General features: G+C 43.9%; 1 protein-coding gene across 1 annotated transcript in view; it reads right to left on the bottom strand.

Moving 5' to 3' along the window:
- Positions 1-1,811: 1,811 nt before the first annotated feature.
- Positions 1,812-23,212, bottom strand: part of CHCHD6 (coiled-coil-helix-coiled-coil-helix domain containing 6) — a 495,888-nt gene continuing 474,487 nt past the window's right edge. The window contains exons 7-8 of the mRNA XM_006895202.1: positions 2,777-2,912; positions 1,812-1,865 (exon numbers count right to left, since the gene is read on the bottom strand). Of these exons, the coding sequence (XP_006895264.1) occupies positions 1,812-1,865; positions 2,777-2,912 (190 nt within the window). The remainder of the gene's footprint in view (positions 1,866-2,776; positions 2,913-23,212) is intronic.

Raw genomic sequence — 23,212 nt, 5'->3', positions numbered from 1 at the left:
GCCACCCCTGCCTGCCCAGCAAGTCTCATTTCAGCTTTTGCACCTGAGCTCAGATGCAATGGAGGCCTACTTGTTCTCCTTGCCCATCCCTGGAGAGAATTCATTTCCCCTCATGTCGAATCAACCCTGCTATGTTTTTTTTTTTTGTTCTGCAGTTTCCCAGGCAAGCTGGGCACTCCAGGGCAGTAGTCCCACCTCCCTCCCCTGTAGTGGCTCACCACTGTCCTTCAGGGACAGCAGCTATCGCTGCCAGCTGAGAGAATGACTGAAAACAGAGAGGTCTGCTTTATTTGCTTCATACAGTAGCTCACATCTGTTCTTCAGCCCACAGGCAGGGCTGGGTGAGACAGCAGTGGCCCCAGGCTATGACGTGTACTTGGTCCCTTCTTCAGGACGCAGTCACCGCCAGGCTGGGATGGACATCTGCTCCTCATCCCTGCAAAGGAGAGCAGGTCAGAGTTCAGGCGCGGTCTCTGTCTCAGATCCAATGCTGCTGCCAAGTGCTATGCTATCAGGGCTCCCTGCTAATCGCTCCCTTACAGCAAGGAAGTGCAAATGTTTACACATTAACCTCCATCCTCACCAGCAGGGGTCCTTGATACCTAGGGGTGTCTCTTCACCTCTGAGATGGAGAGTAGCCCCTGGAGTAATGTGTCATTGGGTGGCAATAGCTAACATGAAACACTCTATTCACCACCTCTCTCCGGGCCTGGCTGAGGAGACAAGGGGAGGTATAGCCAACCAACCCAGCCTGCCTGCTCCTGACATGCACTGTGGAGCTCCCTCTGCTCAGTCTCCAGTACCTCACCTCCAGCTCCACCCCCATCTGCGCTCAGCGGCTCTCTGTGGGAGTCATGCAGACCAGGCAGAGGAGCATTTGCTTTGTGGTGCACAAGTGCAGCCAAGCGCCTGGGTGCCTGGGCCCTGCAAAGCTGAGATCCAGTCACCAGGAGGCTACCTGCATTTGTGTACAGACGTGTCTCTGGGTGCTCAGAGCTCTCAGAGGGGAGTGGAAAGCCAACTCTGAGAGACTCTCAGTGGAGTGGTGCTGCCTCTGAAGACACAGCCTCAGCCCATTGGCCAGAGGGGTCTCCATCCTAGTCACAGAACTCCTGCTTCTGTTGTTGCTGGTACGTGTCCCTGTAAACTCTGACTCCTAGTGACCCTACGTCCAACAGATGGGCATCTTGCCTTACTCTGCACCTCCCTGCAATTCGCGCTGTGTTGAAGCTCACTGTTGTAGTTAGAGTGTCACTCCATCTCACAGAAGGTCTTCCCCTGCTTTGAGGACCTTCTGCCTTTCCAAACAGGATGTCCTTTTCTCCTGACAGCATGCCCAAAAGACATGAGATGAAGTCTCACCGTCCTTACTTCTGAAGAGCTCTCTGGCTGCGCGTCTTCTAAGATAGATTTGTTTGTTCTTTTGGCAGTCTGCGGGGTAGTCAATATTCCTCGCCAATACCTCAATTCAAAGGCATCAGACTTTCTTCACACTTCCTTATTCATTGTCCAATTTTCACATGCATACGAAGCAACTGGAACCCCTGGATCCTTTAATCTCCCGTTCCCAGCTTTCAGCAGGAGCTTTCTGGGACAGAGCCAGGGTGAGGCAGTGGGAGTGCCCCCTTCCTACCCTTGTTTGTTGTGTGGTGCACATGGGGTACCATCCCCCCATGAGCTACATACTCTCCCCAGACACTTTGGACAGAGCATAGTGGGGAGCTCTGCTGGTCTCTGCTGCCGGCTGGTTCATAACATCAGAGATTGGGGACTGGAATGAGGAGTGGCCTGGCAGTGGCCCGGAGTCTCACTCAGGCGTGCTGGACTTGTTTAATGCAGTGTCTTCCCCCATAGTCATATATTGCCTGGATGCAAGGAAGATGTATTGGTAAAGTGGTTTAGTTACAGTTCTACTCTGTGGGGATGGGCTGCTGGTGGGCTGACAACTGCTGTGCATGTGCAGGCCTTCAGGTGAGGGTGGCAAGGCAGGTGGTGATAGGGACACCAGGCTTCCTCCAGTCAGCAAGGGGCCTGCTGAACCTGGGAAATGGACTCACTGGTGTAGCCATGGAGGGAAGGGACTGTGGGACTTGGCTGACATGCAGTGTCTTACTTAGTGCTTTCATGACAGAAATACCACAGAGGGTGACTTTAACACAGAGGAGCTATCTTCTTACAGTTTAGGGGTTCAGGTCCAGGTGCTGGCTCTGGGAGGTGACCTTCTGTCCAGTGGCTCTGGAGGAAGGTCCACTTCTTGTCAGCTTCTGCTTTCTCTTCCTGGGCAATCTCCATGTGTCCTGGCATGGATTTTTTTTTCTTGTTGTATACTGTTGAATCAGATCTTACTGGTACAGGAGGAGACTGTCCCTCTTTCTCCAGCGGAGCATTTGGTGGATTTGAACTGTGTGTCTTCGGGACTTGGCATGGATCTTAGCTCAGAGCTTTCTCCATTCATTTGTTTGAGATCTTTTGTATTTCAAGATGTCTCTTTTGTGTTTCAACATATTTACTCACGAGACACCCTACACCAAGCTTGTCTTATTAACATAACAAAGACAACATATACTCTAAGGTGTTATAACCACAGGCTTGAGTGTCAGGTGCCTTCAAGGCCACCATGTCTCACAATTACTCCAGAGACAACAGATATGAACCCTGCTCTATCCTGCATCATCCTCACTATTCAAGTGGTGACTCAGAAGAGAAAGGCAGAGGAGCTGGACTTCCGAGCCTCCCGGTGCCCCCAGGTCTCCCCAGCAGGGCGGCTAAGCCTTACCTTGTGGGCTGCACTGACACAGCGCTGGTAAGCCCTGACCAGGTCAGAGCACAGCAGCACCTCCTGCAGGTTCTCACGGTAGCAGCGGAGGATCTGAGCCTGCAGCCCTGCACACACCGGCTCTGTAGGGCGGGGCCTGCAGACAGACAAACAGCCTTGAGGATAAGGTCTAGGCTGGCTGGCCACCATCATGGCCGTGACCAGCCAATCCCAGGCTTTGCACGTGAAGTCTGAGTGTCCTTGAGAGAAAAACCTGTGCACTCAGTAAGACATTTGCTAAGCATGACAAGTCCCAGGGGCTGGACAGGACATGTTCTAGATAAGACAAGATGGAGATGCCTAGTTGTCCGGCTTCTGTGCTACAGTTACAGGCAGGAACCCCATCCATCATGCAGAGACTCTGCCCACCTGGGTGAAGGCTACCCGCCCTGTGCTGCCTGCCCGGGCCTCGGCTCACCCAATGCTTTTCAAAAATTTCCTGAGCAAGTTGTTTATGTGTATTTGTGACCACACTGTTTATACATGAGAGTATTTATCATCCAACACATTCTCCCCTACTTTATCTTTTTCAAAGTATTTTAAGAATCCACCAAAAAAAATGAATATTTTTTTAAAAAAAGATGAAACAAGCAACAAAAAAATATGAAATACTTACTGAGTATATCTTGTGCCAACCTAAATTGTAGCCTTTTGACTTCCCTAATAAATACCATAATGTAGAAAAACTATGAACTATTTATTACAGCTTCAATTAAAACCAGTCACCTGGTCACCTTGAGGTAATCTCTAATTGGTTTGTCTTCTACAGGACACTTCTTCCTCTTTTTCCTTTCCTGCCCTACTCACAAACACCACTGTCAACAAACATACAATTATTTAAACACACAGACTCTCTGTTTTTCTCTCTCCCATATACACACACATGCGCACACAGAGAGCAGTTCACACTACATTCGCTCTCAGTCCTCACACTCACTCATCTGCTCAGGACAGCTGGATGTTGCAGATGCTGTTATTTATGATCCACTTTGTACAAAGGAAGAGGCCCTGAATGGCATGAATGGCTACATGCTTAATAGAAGGTTGGTGGTTTGAATCCACCCAGAGGTGTTTGGGGAGAAAGCACTGGCAGCCTACTTCAGGAAGGTCATAACTTTGCAAAACCTAGGGGGCAAAATTCTACTCTGAAACACTTGGGGTGATCACGTGTTGGAATTGACTTGTTAGTGACTGATTTGGTTTTAGTTTCAGCTGTACATGGAGAAAACCGAACTACACACAAGTGGGTGAAGCAACTGGTCCCGGGTTGCAAGGCTAGTAAATGGTTGAGCTGAGAGACACCATTTACACAGTTTTGATCACATAGTTTTTACTGATAGTCGCCTCAGCGTTTAAGCCAAGTTAATACACGACCTTGACCTATCACACCATAGGCTGTTGACAGAACCACCTGGGTATTTGTCACTAGTCTTTCAAATCAGGAAACACTCAGGGATTAGAGTATCATGCGAGACATATTCAATCATTCATTCCTCAAGTTCTCAGCAATGATGAGCATGACTAGTCTCTGTGCAGCTTCGCTAGAGTTAAATGGACAGAAAGATCTGGATTTAAACTGAACTCTGTCTTTTTCAGGGTGTGGAGTAGGGATACTCATGGTTTAATACTTCTCTCAAGCCAGTATTTAAAAAAAAAACCAAAACATTTTAGCCATGCATCATTTACAGGGACACATTAGGACAGACAAGGACCAGGCACACAAAGCCCATCAGGTAAGAGCATCAGGCCATGGAAAACTCAATGGTGAATGAATTAAAATCACTTAGAGGTCTGAAGGGGAGGGAGCTCTGGTGGCCTAGTGGCAAGAAGCTGCATTGCAATCCCAGAGGTACACATTTCGAATCCACCAGATGCCCTGCTGGAGAAGGAGGGTCAATCTCCTCCTGTACCAGTCAGATCAGATTTGACAGTACACACACACAAAAGTAATAAAAAAAAAATTTAAAAAAGAAGTCTGCGGCGGGCTACCTGCAGCACGGCTGTGCCTCTTCATCGATGCCTCCCAGGGCCCAGGCTACTTCTGTCTTTCTCCTGCAGCATCTGTGTTGGTTTCTCATTCTCAGGCCTACTGTCCAGCTTTTGCAAGATGGCCACACATGGAGGCTTCAAACACAACCCCTCATGCCTTGGGTGTGCAAGGACTCAAGAAGGAGTAGGTCTTTACGCTATCACAGATTATGAGGCAGAAAATCCTTCCTGAAAACCTCATTCTCAAAAAAAAAGCCATCTCTCTTCTCATTGGGCAGACTCTCTCTTAATCAGTAACAACCAAAAGCTCGTTGCTGTTGAGCTGGAACAAACTCATAGCTGAACCCTCCAGTTATGAGAGGAAACAGCACTGAGTAGAGATTTCCCCTTTTTCCTCTGTGGAGCCACTGGTGGATTTGAACCTGCAGCTCGTGGGTGAGCAGAGCTCCCTATGGATTATGCCATCAGTGCTCTCCTAAACCTCAAATCCTTAAATAAACTTGCTGTTTTATAGGGTAAAGAAGAGGGCAGAGCATGCCCGAGCTCTCTGATATTCCAGTGACAGATTGAGAGCCTTTGGGTAAAGGATGTGGTAGGAGAAATAGGTGCTCCCTCTTAGAAAGCAGATAAGCAGAAGGAAGGTGCTGAGGGAGGCTGCCTCATAGGCTTGGCTTTGCCCTTGACAGCATGTGACCCTTGACTGGCTCTTGAGGATGGCAACGTCCATGTCCTTTCACAAGATAAAAATTCTGATTGCATTCTATGTTGTATTATTGTTACATACTGATGGGTTGGAACTGACTCACAGCTCACCCTCAGAGGCAGTGTTCACAGGCAGGAAACTGCACGAGAGGAGACTGGCTATCCTTCTCCCACCGAACAGCCAGGAGACAAGAACCAGGTGCCCTTGGGTTGGCAGTGTGACTCCTTATCACTCAGCCATTAGCGCTCCACACTATAATGGAAGTACTACTTTTCTCAAGAGATTCTTGAGGATACAAGGGTGGCATTTTATTAGCATTACTTATTAGAGGATGCCTCTTACCTTCAGATAAAAAACACAGATTGCTTCCTTAGATTCAACCTGTTCTTCTCAAGAATCAGGAGATTTTTCTTCACCGAACCGTATTTTTAAAACAGAAAGTCATCTGAGGTGTAAGTGGAATAGATTGGGGGTAGACTGATACCCAGATTTTCACCCTAAATATGTACAGAATGACTATATTAAAAAACTTTCTGACATGGATAGATCTAATCGTGGGTCTTTTAAAATGGATTTTCCTTGGAGGACAGCCAGGCTTTTTGATCACCACTGCATTTCAAGCAAGCTCTTACTATTAGGCTTCTTGTGTCTATTCCTACTTTTGTTAATATTTTTAAAACAACTTTAAGTTGGATCTTTATTCTTGGCCTTTATTTGAACTCTTTTCCATGTTAGTTTTAATCTCTGGCTGCTTTGGAAAGGTAGGTGAGGTTTTCCTTCCACACTTTCAGCACAGGTCAACTCTTTAAGGCCCTCTGGTGGTTTCTGTGACACTAATCTCCTGGTCATCCTTCTCAGCACACTGCTCCTCCATCTTCTCCACCCCTGACCTTTCATGTCTGTTCTTTCTACACCATGCTGACCTCCTGGATGACATGTTCCCTCCAACAGAAACTCCATGGTATACTTTTGTCAGCACTGACTTCAAGCAAAATCTCCCCTACCTTGGTGTGACAACCTCCATGGAAAGCTGGCCCATGGCTGTGTCCCAGGGGCCAGTGGGTACTCGATAAATCCTTGCTATTGGAATGAAGAGTTCAGGGGAATTCAAGGTTTTAGTCAAGACAGAATTCTTCTACTCTGAGCTATAAGTCTGAGTAGGGGTTCACTGATCTAAGCAGAAAAGCAGGATCCTAGGATGAAATCAGCAAAGCCCAAGAAGCTTGGGTTTGGGTCCCTGCCAACCACATAATTTTGGAGCAAGAAACCTGACCTCTCTGACCTTCAGGCTCTTTAGCCATACAACAGAGTCAGACACTTATTTTGTCAGGTTGTAAATGCTCAGCATGGAGCTCTGGTGGCCTAGCGGTAAGAAGGTGCGCTACAATCACGAAGTACTATGGTTCAAATCCACCAGCTGCTCTGTGGGAGAAAGATGGACAATATCCTCCCACGTGATTAACTGTCTCTGAAAACCCACTGGAGCATCAGTTATGGGTTGGTTCTGGCTCAACAGTGCTCAGCAACAACAAACAAACAGCAGTAATGCTTGAGAACTTGTTCCTTTTCTTGTAGCCAAACAAAACTTAGTCCCCTCTCCATGTGTTCTCCTCCTTCACAGGCCCCTGTGAATTTTAGGGCAAGCCTCACACAGTATTCGATGGACTCCAAATTCAGAAGAAACTGGGACATGGGTGAAATTGATCCCCTTCACAGCAGTATCACTCCCGGGACTAGACAAGGCCTCTTTCCTCTGGGATTGATTAGGAACAATATGAGGAGACAGAATGCTAACTGGAAGAAATCTCATCCATCTTGTCTACAGGAAGGCTCTGAACAGGCAAAGATAGGGAGTGTGTGGCCCTCCAAACAGTACATTCTATCCAAACACACCCAGACCCCGCCCAGTCTACTGCCATTCTGTTTTACAACACATACAGAACAACTTGAAGTTTTTAGAAACATCCAGTCTTGTGAACAGTTGCTCTTCAAACAGACAAATAAATGTATTCACAGTGTGCTCTGAACTTTGCAGGATCACAGAAATAAGTCCTGTTCTCTCTGGGTGCGATTCCCTGGGACAAACATACCCTTTGTGGGTTAAGATCTAGTGGTCCATGTGGCTTTGAAGGGTCAACATCACATGAGACCACGTGAGGGTTTCTCTTAGGACTTGTCAGCAACACTGAGGAAGCTGTTTTGCTTCAGTGGTCCTCCTCTTCTTTATCTGTACAATAAGAATTATAATATTACCTGGATAGTGAGAATGATATTATAGAAAATTGCATTTTATCCACTTTATCCACTCTCCTTTGACAGAGGTTTGTGGGAAAATGAGGTGAGAGGGGCCTGAGAGAAGGTGTGCTCTAGGGAGTCTGGAGCTATTGTCAGCACCACCAGCCCGCTCTGGTTACAGTGGGGTGAGCAGAGCTCAGAGCTCACAGCTCGGTCAGCGCTCCATCTGCACAGAGAACGCTTGCCCGAGTTCCTCTGCCTCTTCTCCAGCAATCCTTCCAGGTCATTACAACCTGGTTACAGAGTCAGCACACAGAAGAGGTGTGCCTGACTCCAGGCTCTGCTCCTTCTGCTCAGCACAACATGGCACAAAGAACAGAGAGGTCCCCAACCCCTGGGTATATGAGGAAAAACGACTGAGGAGAAAGACCTTGGAAAATGTAACAATACTTAGCCCCAGTGTTTTCTGCACCATGAGACCCTCTGGGAAATTAATTATCACGCACTTCCATCACCTAAATAAGCCTTTTCCACTAGATTCTGCTATTCACAGGGTGTTCAAAGACCTGTTTCTTCAGAAGAAGATAGTCAATTCTGATTGTTGGTCTGCCTCAGTTTAGAAACTCCACTGAAACCTGTCCAGTGGATTATTCTACTGGTATGTGACATAGCGTCTAGCATCACAGCAACAGGCAAGTCACCACAGACAACTGACAGACAAGTGTTGTACCCAGAAGGGCAACCTAAAAACAAGCAAACATACAAACCCCACAAAGGGAAATATAAAACAAGCTGGCTTGGGAGAGTATATCTGTCCACCCAGCAGAAGACTGATGATGGGATGTACACTCTAGTCAGAGGTTCTGCTCAGCTGAGTAGTGACTGCAGATCCAAGCCACGAGCCAGCTCACAGGTAGCGCCTCTTTGTGGCCAGGGAAGCATCTGTTTGTTGAAATAAACACACACACACACACACACACACACACACACACACGTACGTTTCAACAAACAGATGTAGCCCCAGAGTTGCTTACTAGCCTATGTCAAGAAATCTGGAAGACAGCCACCTGGCCAGTTAACAGGAAGATATCCATATCTGTTCCAATTCTAAAAATAGGCAATCAAACACAGTGCAGAAATTATTGAATAAAATCATAACTATCACATGCAAGTAAGATCTTACTGAAGATTATTTAAATTTGGCTAAAACAGTACACCAACAGGGAACTGTCAGATATTCAATCAGGATTCAGAAGAGGCTGTGGCATGAGGTCTTTCTGATATTAGATGGATCTTGGCTAAAAGCAGAAAATACCAGAAAGGTATTTGTATTTTACTGACTATGCAAAGGCATTTAACTGTGTAGATCATAATAAACTATGGCTAACGTTGACAAGAATGGAAATCCTGGGGCACTTAATTGTGCTTGTGTGATACCAAACCAAGAAGAAGTTGTCTGGACAGAACAAGGGAAAACTGCATGGTTTACAATCAGGAAAGGTCTACGTCAGGTCTATATCCTTGACCCATACTACTCAATTTAGGCTGGGCAAATCATGTGATATACTGGACTAAATTAAGAAGAATGCAACAACAGGATTGGAAGAAGACGCATCAACAACCTGTGTCAGACACATCTTGTTTGCAAATGACCACGTGAAGCAATAAACAGAAAGATTAAAGATCACACAGTATTCAATGTAGAATTACACTGTAGCATCAAGAAAACAAAAATCCTCACCACTGTACCAATAGGCAATATCATGATACATGGAGAAAAGAATGAAGTTGTCAAGTGATTTCATTTTACTTGGATCCACAATTAACACCCATGGTAATTGTTGATGTTTTGTGTGCTGTTGAGCTGACCGTGCGTGACTCATAGAAACTCTAGCTCTGAAACTTACCCTATCCTAAGCCAGTCTATATCAGACACATCTACTGCCATTACCTCAGTTACTGTATCAATCCATCTCATCCTTAGTTTTTCTCTCTTGCTCTGTCCCACTACCCTTCCAAGCATGATGTCTTTCTCCTGGAAACCCGCCCAAAGTATGCAAGACAAAGCTTCAAAATCCTGGTCTACAAGGAGCAACTTGGCTTCACCTTCTCTAGGACAGATCTTTGTTCTTTCAACATGCATGGTATGTTCATTAATCTCCAGCATCACAACTCAAAGGCATCAATTCTGCCATCTTTATTCATGCTCCAGCTTTCTGATGCCATGGCCTGGACCAGGTGCAACTTAGTCTCTAGACTGATACGCTTGCTCTTAAGCATTCTGGAAAGGTCTCTGACAGTAGATTTTCACTGGGAAAACCTCCTGTCTGCTGGTGGCAAGGGTGTTGATTATAGAACCGAGAAAGCTTCAATTGTTAACAAACTCAATCTCTTCCGTATCTACCATGGTGACAACAACTGGCCTAGTGGTGAAAATCTTTGTTTTCTTGATGTTGAGCTTCAGTTCAAACTGGAGACTTCCTTTTGCAGCTGATACATTAGGTCCTCCTCAGTTTGGCAAACAAGGTTGTGTCATTTGTAAAAAGCAAGTTGTTTGCCTTCCTTCAATCCTGATGCTACATTCCTCCTCATAGAGTCTAGCCTCCTGAAGAAAGGACGCATCCTTCAGTTTGGGTTGCACCTCAATGTCAAGAAAACAGATTCTTACTGCTGAACTGATGTGCAACATCATGATGGATAGAGAAGAGACTGAAACTGTCAACAACTTCATCATGCCTGGATCTACAATTAACACCCTGAGTACCTGCAGTCAGGAAATAAGGAGACATACTGCACTGGGAAAATGTACAATTAAGGGTCTCTCCAAATTATTGAGGAGTAAGGGTGTCAGTCTGAGGACTAAGGTGTGTTTGGTTAAGGTCATAGTTTTTCTGATCACTAGCTATGCATCAGAGAGCTGGACAATGAGAAAGGATGACAGAAGAAGAATTGATGCCTTTGAGCTGCGTGTTGGAGAAGAGTACTGACACCAAGAGAACAAATATGTCTTGAAGAGGGTGAAGCTGGAGTGCTCTTTGGAGGCAAGAATGATGAGGCTTCACTTCAATATACTTTGGGCAAGTTGCTAGGAGGGGTTATTCCTTGGAGAGGGACACAATGCTAGGAAAGGGAGGACTGGCGAAGGAGAGGAAGAAGATCCTCAACGAGGTGGACTGACATGGTGACTGCTGCAATGGGCTCTTGTGTGTCAGGAAGTGTGAGGATGGTGCAGGATAAAACAGGTTCAGATTTTTTGGTTGATAGGGTCGCTATGAGTTGTACCTGACAGCACCTAACAACAATTAACTGTGCATTTCTTTTAGCAGTGTTTTGTCTTTCTCTTTGTGCAGGTCTTTTGTATGTCTGATTAGGTTTCTTACTCTTTTTCTCATTGCTGTTGAGTCAGAACTGACTCATAGCTGGCCATCCGGAAGGTTTTTAGAGGATGTAAATGGTACAGGCGGAGAACGCCTATCTTTCTCCCTCAGAGGCAATGAGGGATGAGAACAGCCAGAGAAGTGCTATCACTGGGTTAGCTGCACAACTCCTTAGGGACTAAGCCACTACGGCTTCCATCTAGTAAGGCTTATTCCTAGGTATTTCATCTTTTGGGTAGCCAGTGTCAATGTTATCCCCCTCTTTATCTTTCAGAGTTCTTTGGGTTACGGTAGAGGAATCTGACTGATTTTTTTGGCCTGTTTATCCTGAACTATGCAAACTATTTCAATTGGTGAAATAGATCCAATCATTTTCTTATAGAGTCTTTGGAATTTCTGCAAAGAGAGATAGCCTTACTTTCTCCTTGTCAATTTGGATTTCTTTTCTTGCCTCACTGCTGTAACACTTCTAGTACAACACTGAACAGTAGTGATGATAAAGGGCATCCTTGTCTGGTTCTCATCTGCAAGAGGAATGCCTTTCATTTCTGTCCATTGAGAACACTTTTGGCCACTGGTTTTATATATGGGGTCTTAATTACACTGAGAAATCCTATCCTACTCTTATTTTGTTGGGTGTTTTTTCTCAAGATGCTAAATTTTATCACTTGCCTTTTTTTTATGGATTGATATTACCATATTGTTCTTTTCCTTTGTTTTACTGATGTGGTGTATTACCCTGATTGTCTCAAGGTGGACCATCCTTTCACACTTGGGATATATCTGATTTGATCATGATGAGTGAGTTTTTGGTTATGATGTTAGATTTTACTGGCTGCACTTTGCTTGGCTCCATAGTTAACACTCTTGGCACCAGCAGCCAGGAAATTAAAAGACGTATTGTGATGGGAAAGTCTGCTGTTAGGGACCTCTCCAAAGTACTGAAGAGCAATGGTGTCACTCTGGAGAATAAGGTGTGCCTCATACAGGCCATGGTCTTTGCAATCAGTTGTTATTCATCCGAGAACTGGACAATGACTAGGGAGGATAGAAGGAGAATTGATGCCTTTGAGCTGTGGTGCTGGAGAAGAGTATTGAATGTACCATGGATTGCCAAGGAAACAAACCGATTCATCCTGGAAAGGGTTAAACTGGGCTGCTCCTTGGAGGCAAGGATTCTGGGGCTTTGTCAGACATACTTTGGACACGTTGTAAGGAGGAACCGGTCCTTGGAGAGGAACATCATGCTTGGGAGGGTGGAGGGACAGCGCAGGAGGGGAAGGCCCTCTATGAGGTGCATTGATTCAGTGACTGGGGTAATCGGGATGGGTGTGTTGGAGGTAGTGCGATTGGCACAGGACAGAGCAGGGTTTAGGGCTGTTGTACATAGGGTCGCTGTGAGTTGCGAGCAACTTAATGGCATAAAACAACAACAACAACATGTTGATATAGGATATAGACATAAAATTCATTCTTCAGTGGCATCTTTACTTGGTTTGGGCATTAGGGTTATTTTTACTTCACAAAACAAACTTAATAATATTCTATCTTTTCTGTATTTTGAAGTAATTTGAATAGAACTGCTGTCGTGTCCGGCAGAAATAATTGGTGATGGTGTCCGGGCAAGGGCATTATTAGGTCTTGGGGGTTTTATATGACTTGCTTAATTTCTTCTTTTGTGATATGCTTGCTTACATTTTCCATTTCTATCTGTGTTAGTTTAGGCAGGCAGCACATTTCTCAAAAATTATCCATTTCCTTTAGATTTCCAAATTTGTCAGAGTACTGTCCTTCATAGTACTCAGCCTTTCAGTGCATGTTGGTTCAGCTGCGATGTTCCTTATTTCATTTCTCATTCATGGCATTTCCATCTTCTCTTTCGTTTCTTTTGTTAGATTTGTCAGTGGCTCCTCAGCCTTATTAATCCTTTCAAAGAACCAACCTCTCATCTTGTTGGTTCTATTTTTTCCATTGCATTTACTTCTGCTCTAATCTTCATTATGTACTTTCTTCTGGAGGCTGCAGGATTTGCTTGCTCTTCTTTCACTGTTAGAAATGCTAAATTAAGGTGTTGAGTTTGTGTCGTCTTCTTTGGTGTGTGCTTTCACTGGTATAAACTGACTGTTAAGCGCTGCTTTTGCTATATTACAAAGATTTTCGGTATGTGTTGTTTTCATTCTCATTTGTTTCAAGGCATTTATGATCGTCTTTTTTATTTCTTCTACTGGGAGAAGGACTGGCCATCAGCTCCTGAAATAACAGGCTTAGTAAATCCTATGCACAGGAAAGCACACTCAGATTAGGCTGGCAGATATGACACCTGGGACTGAGCCCTCAAAGCAAGCACAAAGGAAGAGCAGCTTCAAGAAGACACTAGTGACTGGAATGTAGACTGTGAAAAGCATGATTGTAGGAAAACTGGACATTGTTAAGAAAGAAATGGAACACATAAATATTTACATACTAGGCATTGGTGAGATGAAACGGATCGGCTGGGATATTTTGAATCAGTCATATGATTAACTATGCTGGAAATGAAAAGGTGACGCAAAACGGCGTCATATTCATAGTTAAAAAGACCATTTCCAGGTCCATCTTGAAATACAATGTTGCGTGTGAGAGAATAATATCCATATCCATACAAGAAATACCTTTTAATATTACCATCATTCAAATGTATGCACCAACAACCAGAGCCAAAGAAGGCAAAATATATTATTTCTACCAACTTTTGTGGTCAGAAATTGATTGAACATGCAACCAGGACACACTAATAATAATGGGCAATGGGAATATACAAGTTGGGAGGAGAGAAGGATCAGTAGTTAGAAAACATGGGCTTGGGGGGAAAAATGAAGCTGGAGATAATGATTTACAGTCAATGATTTAGTGATTGCAAATACAAATGGATTTCACCTGACTGTGCAGAAATCAGACTGACTACATCTGTGGAAAGAATACCTGGAGAAGTTCAATACCAGTTGTGAAAACTAGACTAGATGCTGATTGTGGAGCAGACCATCAACTACTCAAATGGAAGTTCCAAATGAAGCTAATGAATCTTGCATCTACCCCACCTGAATTTAAAAACCATCTCAAGCCTTGAACACTAATATGCGAAGGTCAGATGAGTTGTGGGAGGTTATCAAGAATATTCATAAAGATTGCAAAAAGTCATTACAAAGACAGAGGAGGAAGAAAAGACCGAGATGGGTATCAGTAGAGACTCTGATTAATGCAATAGAGTGCCAAGAAGTCAAAGCAAAGGGGAAAAACCAGGGCATTATTGAGCTGCACACAAGTTTCAAACGGTAGCTCGGGAAGACAAAGCAAAGAATTATAATGAAATGTGCAAAGAGCTGGAGTCAGAAGATCAGAAGAGATGAGCTTGCTTGGCATTTTAAGCTCGAAGAACTGAAGAGCAAATCCAAGCCTCAAGCTGCAGACCTTATAAGGATGCAGCGGGCAGAAAATGGAATGACTTAGGAAGAATCAAAAGAAGATAGAAGGAGTACAGAGAGTCACTGTACCAAAAAGAATTGTCTGACACAGAAGAATTTAATGGAAAAAAAAACCACCAAAAAACATATGATCAAGAGGCAATGGTACGAAGAAGGAAGTTCAAGCTGCTGAGAAGGAACTGGTAAAAACCAAATCCCCAGGAATTGATAGAATACCACCTAAGATATTTCAATAGATGCAGCCCTGGATGTGCTCACCAGACCGTTGGCACCAGCAGTTAGGACACCAAGAAATCTGGAGGACAACCACCTGGCCAACTGACTGGAAGATTTTTATTTATTCCCATTTCAAACAAAAGGTGACCCAACAGAGTGGAAATTATTGAATGATATCACTAATACCACACACAAGCAAGAAAAGAAGATCATAAAAAAATGATTGGAATAATACACTGACAGAGAACTACCAGGAATAGAAGCCAGGTTAAGAAGATGCTGTGGCACTCGAGGTATCATCGCAAAAGTCAGATGGAGCTTGGCTGAAAGCAGAGAATATCAGACATTGACTATGCAAAGGCATTTGACTATGTGGATCACAACAAACTGTGGCTAACCTTGAGGAGAATCGGAATCCCAGAGACTATGCTTATGGGAAACCTATACTTGGACCAGAAGGCAGTCATCAGAACAGAGCAAGGAAAAACTGAATGGTTAAAAATCAGGAAAGGAATGTGTCAGAGATGCGTTGCCATACTTTTTTCATCTACATGCAGAAAAGATCATTTGGAAGGCTGGACTTTATGAAGAATATGGCATCCTGACTGGAGGAAGACTCATCAACAACCTGCATGATACAGATGACACAACCTTACTTGCTGAAACTGAGGAGGACATGAGGCATCTCCTGAAGAGGGTCAAGGACGGTAGTCTGTAATATGGGTTGAAGCTCAGCATCAAGAAAATGATGATTGTTACCATCAGGCCAACTGGCAGCATCATAATAGATGGAGAAGAGATTAAGATTGTTAACAATTTCATCTTGCTTGGTTCCACAATGAACACCCTTGGCACCAGCAGTCAGGACATCAAGACAAACTGCATTAGGAAAATCTTCTGTCAACGACTTCTCTAGAGTGCTAGAGAGCAATGATGTCAGTCTAGAGACTAAGGTGCACCTGATCCAGGCTTTGATGTAGGTCATGGCCAAGTGTGTCAGAGGCAGTGAGATTGGCCCAGGATACATCAGGATTTGGAGCTACTGTGCATAAGGTCGCTATGAGTCCTGATTGACCTGATGGCACAGAATAACAACAGCAGCAACACAACACTTATTCTATTTCATAGTGTTGTTCTTCTGTGCCATCGAATTACTATGACTCACAGTGATTGTATGCACAATAGCTCTAAACCCTGCCCTAACTGAGTTAATCTTACTGCCTCCAACATACCTACCCCCACTGCTATAGTTACTGTGTCCATTCATCTCATCCAGGGTCTTCCTCTCCTGCACTGATTCTCCACCCTTCCTAGCATGATATTTCTCCAAGAACTGGTGCCTCCTGGCCATACACCCAAAGTATCTCAAGATGGCGCTTCACAATCATTGCGTCCAAGAAGCAACCTGGTTTCACCCTCTCCAAGGCCAGCCCTGTTCTGTTGGTGTTCTATGGTATGTTCAGTACTCTTCTCCAGGGCCACAACTCAAAAGAATCGAATCTTCTGTTGTCGTTAGTCATTGTCCAGCTCTCTGATGCACAGCAAGTAACTGTGAAGACCACGACTTGGCTCAAGTGCACCTTAGTCTCTAAACTTACACTGTTGATTCTTACTACTGTGGAGAGGTCCCTGACAGCAGAATTTCCTAATGCAATTTGTCTTCTGGTTTCCTGACTGTTGATTCCAAGAATGTTAGTTGTGGAGCTAAGCTAGATGAAATTGTTAATAATCTCAATCTCTTCTCCATCTATCATGATGCTGCCAATTGGCCTGGTGGTGAAAATCTTCATTTTCTTGATGCTGAGCTTCAATCCATATTGCAGACTACAGTCCCTGACCCTATGCAGCAGATGCTTCAGGCTCTCCTCAGTTTCGGCAAGTAAGGTTGTATCATCTGCATAATGCAGGTTGTTGATGAGTCTTCCTCCAATCATGATGCTATATTCTTCTTCATAAAGTCCAGCCTCCTGAATGATCTGGCTCATGTTTAGACAGAGAGGTATGGAGAAAGGATACATCGCTTACACACTCCTTTCTTCATTTTGAACCATGCAGTATTTCCTTGTTCTTGTTCATATAATAACACATCAGGAGAGAGGTTGGAGAGGCCACGAGTGGCAGCATACTAGGAGGCCCAGAAGGCCATGATTACTGGGGAGCAGAAAGATAACGAGTGAACAGAAGTGACTGGATGCCTGAACCATCATATTTAACATCATATATGTTTAGTTTTGTTACCATATACCTATTTTTTCTTGATCTTTCTGTTAATGATTTCTAATTTTATTGCACTGTGATCTGAGAAGTAGCTTTACTGTATTTAAATGTTGTTTTTTTCATGTACTGTGGCTTGCTTTGTGAACTAACACAGGGTCTATTCTGAAGAATGTTCCATGTGCACTAGAAAAGAATGTATATTGTGCTATTCCAAGATGCAGGGTCCTATACATGTCTACAAGATCCCATTAGTTAACTGTATCATTTCATGCTGAATATTTGTGGAGTTTTTCCTACAGATTCTGTTCTTTATCAAATATCATGTATTAAAATCTACTATTATTTTAGAGTTGTCTATTTCCCTACTCAGATGTGGTAAAATTTATGTATTTTGAGGCTATGTGATGGGTATATAGATATTATAGTTATGTCCTCTTGTTCAACTGACATTTTAATCATTACAGAATACCTTTCCTTGTGGCTCTGATTTGCTTTAATTTATCAGAAATTAATATTGTCACTCTTGGTCTTATAATTGTCCTTTGCTTGGTATATTTTTGCCACTGCTTGATTTTTAGTCTATCTTTGTCCTTGTATCTAAGGTATGTCTCCTGTAAACAGCAAATTAATGGGTCATGTTTTTCTTATCTATTTGACTACTCTTTTCTCTTGACTAGTGCATTTTATCAGTCCAGATTCAGTGCAGTTATTGATAAGTATGGCTTTGGTGCTGTCATTTTGCTGGGCTCTTGTTCATGTTGTTGTAGACTTTGTTCCATCTACGCTTCTGTGCTGAGTTAGTTTTAAGGCTTTTCTTATTATTTCCTTCACTGCTGTTATTTTAGTGTTTACTAAGACTTCATATAGTCTACTAAAGCCTCTAACATAGATTATATTTCAATATCAAGAAAACAACAATCCTCACCACTAGACCAGTCAGCAACATCATGACAGATGGAGAAACGCTTCATATTGTTAATGATTTCATTTTACTTGGATCCACAGTCTACATGCATGGTAACGGCAGTCAAGAAATCCAAAGACGTGTTACATTGGGAAAATAGGCTGTTAAAGCTCTCTTGAAAGTAGTAAAGTGCACGCATGTCACTTTAGAGACTATGCCTGGTCTTTTCAATTGTTTCCTATGTATCTGAAAGTTGAACAATGAATAAACATCACCAAAGAGGAACTGATGCCCTTGAATTGTGGTGTTGGTAAAGATTATTGAATATATTATAGGCTTCCCAAAGAACACATTTACTTTGAAGAGGTGCAAACAAGGTGCTCCTGAATATTGAGGTATGTGTGGTCCTAGTGCCAAATACATGTCAACAGCCTAGCATCGAGTGAAATTTGAATGGAGCTCTGAGGAATAATGCTGTCCACCCTGTGGGTTTTTAAGAGGAACAGGCACTCCCTTGATCTCCTGGAGGGTGTGGGGAGCAAGGGGAAAACGGTGCCCTTCTTATTGGCCAGATGCTTGAGTGGGTATCTTGTGTGGGTCTCACTGCAGAACTGGATTCCTGGGCTGATCAGAAAGCTATTTGCTAAATAAAGTTCAAAATGGTCAGGTCTGTTCATAGTTCACCGCTCCACTGATCTCTTTATTCAGTATATTCATTCCGTTTCTTCCCTGAGTAAGTGTTTGAGCTACTTCTTTATCATCTCCTTGGAAACTCAGGATTCCAGGATGATCACCCATCATCTATTATCTTGGTTTTCTAGAGTTTCAGTTAAAGAGGGTCAGGGCTGCCATCCACCCAATGTGCCATTTTGCCAGAAACTCACCAAACCAGATTTTTAATAAATACATTTATTGAGTGACTGTGACTCAGCGAGCCTTGTGTATGATCTCATTCAATTATTTGATCCTCTAGAGAATCCTAGGAAGTGGGAACTATTCTTGTCCTTGTCTACAAATGACTACATAATGGCTCAGAGTGATTTAGCAGGTTTCTGGGGTCCATGGGTTGATAAGCAGGGCTAAGGTTCAAGGTCTAATCTTACTCCAAACCCACTGCTTAGACTTCTGCCATGCCACAGGCAATGAATCTCAAGATGTTAGGCATTCAGAGTCTCCTGTCCTCTGCTCACATTCTTTGTCTTTGCTCCACTAATCCACATGGAGGGACTTCCTTCGGCTCCATGGACAGCTCTTTTATGCCTTCCTGGAAATGAACAGTTCTGAAGATTGACATGTTTGCATATCTCTCTCTTCACAGGACTTGGAGATTATAGAGGACATGGCAGAGCACCATCAGTAGGTAGCTGTGTCTGGAACCTAACGCCCAAGGTAACTGGCCCTTAAAACTCTGGCACTCTTGGGTGCTAAGCAGGCACACACTGTAATGACGACATGCTTATGAATGACTTCATGCACACAGTACCAAACAGGCCACCAGTATCCTAATTTTTCAATTGAGGAAACTGAGTAAAAGAAGTCTACATGCTCCCAGGGTGAAGCTCTGGGGACCCTTCCTCACTCCATTCCTCATGGGTCAGGCTGTTCTGCCATCCCTTGCCATGGGGATGGAGGAGGCCACAGGATCCAGACTGGGCCTCAGGAACCAAATGAAAGGCCAAATTGAAAAACCCAGTTGCCAGTGAGCTGACTGAAAATATGGCCCTTTTGGGAAAATCTTCTATCTGGAAACTGGAAGATGATATGAAATTAGGTCTCCCATTGTCATTCCTTATGTCATCTGAGAATTTAGAATCAAAGCTAGGAACTCTTCTTTGCTTTCCTGTAATACAAGTTAATACATTGCATTTTGGCCTTAAATTAGATTGAATTGGGTGTTTGTCACTTAAAACAAAAAAATTTTTGGTGCAGGCACCATGGTGAGGTTGGGGCTCAAGGGGATTCTAAGAACAATCTTTACATGTGCGATGGTAGTTATGTAGAAATGGTGAGTTAAACGCAGTAGATGGATACTGGGAGAACAAAGAGTTACCAGTTATTGTCCTAAGCAGACACTCTTACATACTACTGGCAGGTTTGATGCCTCACCCAGTGCCAGCAGCTCCATGTCAATGTCTACTCCGTGTTAGGCACTGGCATAAGGGTCCGCACATGACCCTTCCAGTCTCAGTGTGACACTGCTTCAACTTACAGATGAGCTGAATATCTCTAAATGCCTCTTTCATCTAGTAGGTGAATGGAGGGTGTATAATGGATTTCTAAATCTGTGTAGCACCTTCCTTGTGCTCCCCAGGAAGTCCTCCTTGGATGGAGAGATTTGATGTGACGATCAGGCTGTAAGAATGGAGGTGGTGAAAGGTACATTTTAATGTCACTAACTAACTTAGGTAGAAAATTCCACATTATTTGAAGCAGTACCTGGGAAGGACCTGTGGTCTTAGCAATACTTATTCTCAATAGCTGCCCTTAAAAAGCATCATGGTTTGAAAAATTTGGGAACAGTTAATGGTAATGGTTGAACAATGTGATAATTAGTGTCAATAAACTATACACGTGAAGGATGATGAAAAGGACACAGTATTTGCCACAGCAGCCCTGAGAGATGGATGCTACTTTCCCTACTCTACTCTGTTGTAGGGAACACTGAGTCCTGGACATGCCAACTTGCCTGAGCCACAATGCTAGAAGACAAAGCCAAGATAAAGAGTCTGGTGTGCTTGGTTCTTGCTCTCAACAAGGTCACCTAGTTTCATTCTGCCTTTAGAGATGAAATGAAGACATTCCAAAGAAGGGACACTCAAAAATAGAACAAGAAACACAAGAGACTTGCCCCAAGCCAGGTCATGTTCAAGGTCCCAGGGGTTCCAGAGTTACTGGGGTGGAGGGGGGACAAATACAAGTGGAAAGCAGGACAGGGGTTTGTGAGAGCCAGGATTATCAGATCCAGATGACATGGAGGGTATCATGAACTGATGGCCCTCTGAAGGTAATGACAAAGAAGACAACAACCAGCAAGACAGAGAGGAGAAGGGAGGAGGAAGCTGCCTGCCCTTTAGGCCCTCTGGCCTGTGAGGGCTGCAGGCGAGCAGGGCTGAGTCACTCCCACCAAGAGCACGTTCCTGTGAAGCCCAAGCATCTTCCTTCCTCTGGTGCACCCTTATGCCTGAGCATGCACACTGCTGCTCCACAAGTGCGTTTCCAAATCCTCTGTGCACACTTCACTTTATTGAATAAATGAAATCTCATCAACTTATCCTTCTTCTATTATCACTGCTGACATCAATCTGATAATATTGGCTTGGTATGGAATCGGGCTGTTAGAAAGCCTCCTGATATTTAATTTCAGAGAAACATCAGTGAGGGAGGGAGAGAATATACAAAGCAAGCTTTTTATTATAGGCAGCAGCAAGGAGATTCCAAGTGAACTAAACATTCATCTTTATCAGGGTCAATCATGCCGCTCAGGAGAGGTTTTGCTTTAACTTGCAGCTAAAGCTGGGCTGTTGACAAGAACAGATGCTAACTAAAGACTTGGCTAAATGGCTGTTATTGATGATGTGCCATTCAACCAGGTAAGTGGAGCCCAAAGACTCCCACCATTGATCAGCATGCCATGTGGGATCCCTCCTGTTGTTGTTGATTGCTGTCGAGTCAAGGACGACTCACAGTGACTCTATGAACAAAAGACCTAATGCCTTTCCATAACCACTGTCATTTCTCCAAGTTCACAGAGTTTCCAGAGAGATGTGATTTAGGAAGTGGATGCCACTCTTGATTCCAAACCTGCTTTACATCTGGGAGCTCCACCAAACACTGCCCGCAATGGAAAACCATTCTGGTAATTGATATCCCCCATAGCATAAGGTTCAGCATCACAGCAAACCCAGGTTATTTCATACATCACATTGACAAAGAGTGATGTGCAAAGTGGAAGAATGTTTCTCCAGATATAACAGCACCAGCCTCATTTGTTGTTGTCGTCGTCGTTATGTGTCATCAAGTTGCTTCTGACTCATAACAACCCTGTGTACAAGAGCTCTAAACGCCGTCCTATTCTGTGCCAACCTCGCCGTCTCAAACACACTCATTCCCACCATTCCACTCACAGAATTGATCCATCTCATCGAGGGTCTTCTTCTCCTGCGCCGCCCCTCCACTCTCCCAGACATGATGTCTCTCTCTAAGGACCAGTACCTCCTTACAACATGCCCAAAGTATATCAGACGAAGCTTCAGAATCCTTGACTCCAAGAAGCATTCTGGCTTCACCTTCTCCAGGACAAACCTGTATGTTCTCCTAGCAGTCCATGATATATTCCACACTCCTCTCAAGCACCACAGCTCAAAGGCATCAATTCTCTTTCTACCAGCCCTATTCACTGTCCAACTCTCTGACGCATAACACGTAACTACGAAGACTATAGCCCAGATCAGGCTCACCTTAGTCTCCAGCCTGATGTCGTTGCTCATCAGTACTCTTGAGAGGTCCCTCACAGACGACTTTCCAAATGCAATTTGTCTCTTGATTTCCAGGCTGCTGTTAACAAGAGTGTTGACTGTGGAGCCAAGTAAACTAAAACTGTTAACTATCTCAATCTCTTCACGATCCATACTGATACTGCCAATTAGCCCAGTGATGAGAATCTTTGTTTTCTTGATATTGAGCTTCAATCTATATAGTAGGCTGCAATCTTTGACCTTCTGCAGCAAGCGCTTCAGGTCCTCCTCAGTTTCAGCAAGCAGGGTTGTATCATCTGCATAACGCAGGTTGTTGATGACCCTTCCACCAATCCTGATGCCACATTCCTCCTCGTACAGCCCACCGTCTTGGATGATCTGTTCTGCGTACAGATTGAAAAGGTATGGAGACAGAACACATCCCTGACGGACCCCCTTCTTAATTTTGAACCATGTAGTGTCTCCTTGCTCTATTCTGATGACTACCTCTTGGTCCAAGTATAGGTTTCGCATGAGCACAATCAAATGTTCTGGGATTCCCATTCTTCTCAGAGTCAGCCACAGCTTGTTGTGATCCACACAGTCAAAAGCCTTTGCAATTAGCAGTAGTTAAGTGTCTTCGAGTCAAATAAGACTCAGAGTAAGCTTTACAAAAAAAGACCTGAACTCTGTTCTATATTTAATATCATTTATATACATTTATAGAGTTTATAGAGTTCATAGTTTCCAGAGATGGATGGTGAAGAGATTGAGATTGTTCACAGCTTCAGTTTGCTCGGCTCCACGGTCAACACTCTTGGCACCAGTAGCCAGGAAATAA

Source organism: Elephantulus edwardii, unplaced genomic scaffold (assembly GCF_000299155.1).
Source record: "Elephantulus edwardii isolate Elephantulus edwardi_28Jun2011 unplaced genomic scaffold, EleEdw1.0 scaffold00161, whole genome shotgun sequence".
In the NCBI taxonomy this organism is placed as follows: domain Eukaryota; kingdom Metazoa; phylum Chordata; class Mammalia; order Macroscelidea; family Macroscelididae; genus Elephantulus; species Elephantulus edwardii.
This window is presented reverse-complemented; position numbering and strand designations above follow the sequence as displayed.